This window comes from Fusarium vanettenii (assembly GCF_000151355.1).
Source record: "Fusarium vanettenii 77-13-4 unplaced genomic scaffold NECHAsca_128_unmapped, whole genome shotgun sequence".
Classification (NCBI taxonomy): Eukaryota; Fungi; Ascomycota; class Sordariomycetes; order Hypocreales; family Nectriaceae; genus Fusarium; species Fusarium vanettenii.
The window spans coordinates 23,327-29,694 of record NW_003315762.1 but is presented as its reverse complement, the minus strand read 5'-3'; the positions used below and the strand labels follow the sequence as shown (position 1 = coordinate 29,694).

The 6,368-nt window shown below is 45.1% G+C and overlaps 2 protein-coding genes across 2 annotated transcripts; both read right to left on the bottom strand.

The window, feature by feature from the left end:
- Positions 1–1,854: 1,854 nt before the first annotated feature.
- NECHADRAFT_89335 (uncharacterized protein) lies at positions 1,855–3,420 on the bottom strand (the record flags this gene model as incomplete). The annotated part of the gene is made up of 3 exons (XM_003039268.1): positions 1,855–2,514; positions 2,725–2,994; positions 3,067–3,420. The coding sequence occupies 3 exons, from the start codon at positions 3,418–3,420 to the stop codon at positions 1,855–1,857; spliced, it is 1,284 nt and encodes a 427-aa protein (XP_003039314.1).
- A 1,965-nt stretch (positions 3,421–5,385) lies between these two features.
- NECHADRAFT_9815 (uncharacterized protein) lies at positions 5,386–5,574 on the bottom strand (the record flags this gene model as incomplete). The annotated part of the gene is made up of 1 exon (XM_003039267.1): positions 5,386–5,574. A coding segment is annotated over one exon (189 nt), but the record flags the coding sequence as incomplete, so codon positions are not given.
- Between the last annotated feature and the right edge of the window lie 794 nt (positions 5,575–6,368).

The window sequence follows — 6,368 nt, the reverse complement described above, 5'->3', positions numbered from 1 at the left end:
TATTCAATTTTTTAACTTATTAAGGGTATAACTAAGGTAATTATATTTATACTCGCTTTTATTATATACCTTATAATTATAATTATCTTATTTATATAGCTATTCTTAATAGGCTTATTTTATAATTTATTTATTATTAGGGTAATTATTATAATCTCTTCTCTCTATAAGGTAGACCTTATTAAGGTCGCTATTTCTAATATAATTAATATAGTCTTATAGGATTTAGTCTATAAGTCCTTATTCTTCTCTGAGGTATATTTAGATATTTTAATATTATTTCTTATTTTCTTTTATTCCTATATATATAAGGAAATTAAATCCTTTTTTTATTATTTTCTTAAATTATTTATATATAACTAAGATATATAGCCTATATTATAGGTATATATCCTTATTATAGAATATTACTTGTATATTAAGGTAGCTTCTTTTAGGGGCCTACCTTTCTTTTATTATAATTTTTTATATAGTAATAATAAATTATTATTTAAGAATAATAAATCTATCTTTTTTAGGGGTAAAGTAAATATTAATTATATTAATCCCTTTATTTTATCTATAGACCTTATATTAATAGGTTTTATAAGTAAAGTAAGGCTTATTATTAAATCCTTATAATTATATAAGAAAATAATTATTCTCTTATTTACTTTAAATATATATATTATAGTAGTAGTCCTTATAGGAGATCTATAAAATTTCTTTATATCTAGGGTATATAAATTATATGCGCTTATTATCTTATATATTATAGCGTATTTTCTATTATATACTTATAGCTATTTCTTTATAGTATACCCGAATAGGAATATTATTTATATCTAAGTCACTCTCCTCTTCTTAGGCTATTATTTCCTGAGTGCCTTTATCCTCTTATATTATATCGAGGATCTATTCTTATTATTTCTCGATTTTATAGTTATTCTATTTGTATTTATATATTACTTTATATAGGTCCTAGCTATATTATACTTTTGCGATATTAATAATATTATATTAATAAAATACCTAATATCCCTTTATTTTATACTATAGGTATAATTTATTATTAGGTTAATATAATAAAGGGATTAAGAAATAGTCTTACTCCTATTTTTCCTTCTTATATTCCTTATACTAATAGTATTAGTATAATATCTATAAGATACTAAGATATTCCTTATATATTAGGTATATCTATATATTATCTTACGCGTTAAATAATACTTCTAGGTATCACGGGTCTTTAACTATTATTTAATAATATATATAGATATATATATCTTATATATTAATTATACCTATATATTCTCGCGCGGTTTAGATATATTATTCTCGCGTCGAGTTCTAATATTAATTACGGCATTTATTATAGAATTATAGATAATATTCTTCCTTCTATAGTGTTATGGATCCCTTAGCTCTGGTAAGGGATAGAGGTACCGCTGAAAGCGGCAGTGAGATAGCTGACTTTGGCAGCTATCTGGTTGAAGTCATATAATTCATAAAGTATAGAGAGCAAAGAAGGCATAATGTAAGTAATCTAATCTAAGTTGATTCTTCCTAACTAATGGCTGCTGGATTTGACTGTTATAGCGCTAGATCCGTCACGTGGGGAACCCGTATGACTGGGGCATGTAACAAGTGCCGGGGTCCCCGAAAGCTCTGCTGTCCCAGCAGAGTCCGAATCTACGCTCTCCCATCCTTCCTTCGTCAAGTCCAGCAGTAAAACAAAAATCCGTTTTCTCCCTATTTACATTCTGGTTATTCCCTGAACTCTATGCTTCCGTCTGTCCTTCCGTCGAAATTATCCTTCTGCCTGATCCTTCTATTCTTTCCCTTGGCCCTCACCAAAAATAATCCATCTCCGCTTTACTCGTCGTCGAAAAAGTTCTGGCCCCAGCTAATCTCGTCCCCGTTGGATGCGCTAGTCTTGCCGGTGGACTTGGCGGGTCCGGGAGCGCGCTTCTTGGCGGGTTTGGCGACCTGCTGGAGAAAAGCGTTGGCCTTCGAGATGCCTCCGCGGGCGGCGGTGCTGCTGCGGGCGGCCGGGTTTCGTATTGCCGGATTGGCCCGCTTCTTGGTGGTCGGATCGACCAAGACGGGGGTTGCCTTTGGCTTGCGGACAGCCGGAGCCGGCTGCCAGACCGCCAGCTGCTTCTTCACCTCTGCGACCACGATCTTCTCTATCTGGGCGTTGAACTCCTTGAGGTTCTTGTTGTACTCGTCGACTGCATCCTTCGTGGCCTCACAGGCGGTAATTCGGATCGCCTGGTTGCCGATTTCGTTGTGATAGTAGTCGGATTCCCGTCGCAACTTCGAGACCTTCTTCACGATTTGCTTCTGCTCGCCGTCTATCTGTCGCACCTTGTTGACCAGCTGATCGCGGAGTTTGTTTATATTGGCCTTGATTTCGTTGACCTCCTTCGATGTGGCGATCGAGGTGGCGGCGGCATTCGCGGCGACTGCGGATATGTTGTCGTCGACTCTAGCCTGCTTGCCGCTGACTCCGGTGGCGGGGCGTCCCCCGATCTGGATCATCTAGCCGCGTTGCATGGTTGCGAGGTGTCCGGCGATGGTTCCGTTGGTGGCACCGTAGGGATCGACGAAACGTGGGAGTATGAGTTCGGCCTGATCGGGTAGATAGTCGGTCTACTACTTCTTGTTGCCCTGACTCTCGCTGTATCTACCGTTTATGTAGGCCTTTGTAGCGTCTCGAACGCGGTTCTTGGTCTTGCGTACTACGTTAGATTCACCCTTGGTCTTGTCGCGCTTGGTTCCGGTAGTCTCCTTCCCCTTTCCGGTCACGGGGGTCGTAATCTTGCCGTTGCCAGCAACGAGAGTGTCGTTATCGGCTATCTCCTCGTCGAGTTCGCCGCTTTCTATGCCGTCGTAGTACTTGTTGATTAGTCGTTCGACACGGAGGAAAAGATCCCACTCCGGATGGTCGCTATCGGGCCGGGAGCAATCGAAGTCGGGCTGCTCTCCTGCGGTGTGCTCCGGGCTGCATAGCTAGAATTCGACGTGGAGGCACTGGAGGGCGTCCGTTCGGGTCTAGACCTTCTTCGTGGCGGATCCTCTGACCGGCCCGTCGAATCTGTAGTTAGCGTAGGTACCGCTGAAACTGTCGTCCTTATCGTTGCTACCGGTGATGCGACTGTTCATTAGCTTGTCGATATGCTCTTGGTGTCGGCGGTGAGCTGCTCCTCCGGAACTGCCTGGGGCGCTGCTGGGAAGCAGGTGTCTGCCGCCGAATTTGCGCGGGCGAACTGGCTTAATCTCCTCGAGGTCTGACTTATGGTCGGAATCGTCGTCGCTCGAGCTGATGTCCATATCCTTCCGGCTAGGATTGGCATTGTCGTTGTCAAAGAGGTCATCGAAAGCAGGCGTGTTGTCGTCGGTGACGTCGCTATTGTCGCCTTTAATGTTGCTCTGCATGGTCTTATCCTGTTCGGGGCGGACTCCGCCTATATCGGCAGTGGGAGTGCCGATTCTCTCCTTAGTGCGAGTGCTATCGTCGTCAATGGCTGGAGTCGCTATCGTGAATTGATGAGTTTAGCGGCGGCCTGTCGTTTTCGCTGGGTGTGATTTGTCGGTTTGGTTGGTTTTGGCGGCGGGCGTGTGGGTTCGCCGGCGGCTGGTTGGTTCTGACCTTGCTTGTGCTGTGGGGTCTGTGTTGGTGTGGTGCGAGGTAGAAGATCGGGTGAAATTTTAGCGGGGTCGTAGGGGTTTATATGCTTTGATCCCTGCGGTGAATTCGACTGTATTCATATGTGAATTTCGGCTTGTTTTTGCTTGTTTTTGGCATTGGGTTCTGTCCTCGTTTCGTGCTATGTGTTCGTGGTTTGTTCCGTCGTGTTGAGGCTGAATTTGCGTGCCTACTTGCTGGAAAGGAGTCTAATGAACTCCGGGCTTCTGCTGTGATATCCCTCGATTCCGGGATTTATCCTGAATATTAGTGTTTTTAGAAAGGGAGGTATTAATATCGCTAGAAAAAGGTGTTCCCTGATAAATGCGAGACATATGAAAAGTGGTTAATAAATAAAATAGTGTTCTAGGTCTTCGGTTGCGTATTCCTCTCGGTTTATCGCCGTTTTAGGCGGTGCTTATTCCTTATTTATCCTCTGGTTTAAAGGATTTAGGCATACTTTTCTTTTTCTTTTTGAATTCGAGGCCCTAGTCCACCGGATTCGCTCTCTTCCATGCTTCTACCATGCTCCTCGCTATGTTTCGGAGCTCGGGTTTAGCTATCCAGTTGTCGTCTTTGGCCGTAAAGCCGACCTATCTCACCAGTAAGTCCCTATATGGCATCTTGTTCTTCCAGCGGATTCGTTGCTGCACGATTCTTTCTACTTCCCAGTGGTCCGCGACCTCCTCGTCGTCGATTACAATAGGAGCCGGTGGTGGAATCGTTCGTTAGTATGGGTCCTCTCCCTGTGCTGGCTTCCACAGATGGGCGACCGAAACAACCGGGTAGACTTTCCAGTGCTCTGGGAAGTCGAGCTTAAATGCCTGCTATCTGATCTTGCGGATGACCTTATAGGGTCCGGCCCTCGTAGGTGACTATTTCCTCTTAGGTTTCCCTGGTAGGTGATAGCCCTTATGGAGTCGCAGGTAGACTATATCACCTTCGTCGATATTGATTTCCTCATGCTTCGCGTCGTACCTGATCTTAGCTAGCGATGCTGAGGTATCAATAAGAAATTCCGCCTCCTTGTAGTAGATCTTACGTAGCGCCTCTAATGCTTGCGCGTCTACTTCCTTATCCTCGATTCCGGATGTGGCTGCGAGGTCGAGGATTCCGCGTGGGCGGAACCCGTAAATCAGTTCGTTTGGTGCTCTCCCGATGGTGTTTAATACTGCGTTGTTGAGGTTGTGCTATAGCGATGGGAGTAGAGCCGGCCACGGCGTGTCCGGATCCGTTGCGGTGTGGTACTGAATCGCAGTTTCGACCGTCTGGTTCTTTCTTTCTGAGATCCCGTCGGTCTAGGGGTGATACGCGGCCGACATGAGGAAGTCAACTCTGAGGAAGCCAAAGACGGCTCTCTAGATCTGGGATGTGAACTTCGGGTCCCTATCGCTGATGATCCGTACGGGGACTCCCCAATCTAGTAGGAATAATATCCGGATAAGCACCTTCGCCTAGTCTTCTGCTGTATATGACGTATGCCCTGCCAGGAGTATTATCCTTTTCGAGAACACGTAGTTAACGGGGGCCAGGCAGTCGAGTTTATCGTGCCCTTCGACGAACCATATTGTCCCTGCTGCGGTTACCTCCGGCAGGTCTGTAATGAAGTCGAGGGCGATCATGTGGAAAGGTCGTGGTACTACCGCAATCGACTGTAGTTCCCCCTAAGTCGGCTTCTAACTTGTCGAATTCTCGTGATATACTAGGCAGTGGGCCACGTAGTTGCGTATTATTTTCGACATTCGGTAGAAGTAAACCGGGTCTAACTCTTGAGTCATGCGGTTGATTTCGAAGTGGTGCTTATTATCGTGGATGATTTCGAGGATGCTTTTGACTAAGGGTCGTGGGATGTAGAGTCTCCGTTTTCCTTCGTATCCGACGTGGTATAGGAGTTCATCGGAGAGTTCCTATGGCCGGAAGGGTATCGTCTTTGGTCGTCGGTTCTGGCGGTCCGCGTTCTGGATTTCTTTGATATAATCCCATATCCGACCTAGCTTCGAGTCCTTGCTGTAGCCCTCGATTACTTATTGATGAAACTCCGGTGTGATCCCAATTTGTATTGTTTCCACTTTTGCTAAAGCCACCACGAAGTCTAGCTCGTCGAAGTTGCTTTCGGTGGCTCGTCTTACTAGTCGGTCTTCGATGGGTAGGCGGGAGAGTGCGTCTGGGATTACGTTGAGTATGCCCGGCACGTAGAATATCCTTAGCTCGAATTGGGAGAGGTAGTTGGCCGCCTTGACCAACTTCGGGTTGGCTTTGTTGAAATCGATGGTCTTTAGAGAGGTATGGGTGATAATACCTTTGGTTGTAGCGTGGTCGGTGATGATATTTACTGGGTGCCTGCTTGATTGCACTAGCTTTCCTATCTTTCGTACTGCCTATGCTAACGCTGCGACTTCGGCTTCTGTCGATCCGTATCTGGCCTCTACCGCGGAGGTTAGGCGCGAGAAGAACCCGATGGGTTTCAGCTTCTCGCTTGGAATATCCTTCCCAGGAATTGAGCTTCTGTCCCATTCCCCGTCGATCTGAAAGACGAACAGGCCAAAGCCGTTCTTACACGCGTCGATTTTGAAGAAAAGCGGTTTTGTTGGATCATGGTGCCATAGGGTGAATTGTTCTGTTAGGAATTGCTGCATCTCGTCGAAAGCGTTTCGTTCCTTCTCCGTAGGCGTGAATGCGATGGCTGATGCTTTTAACC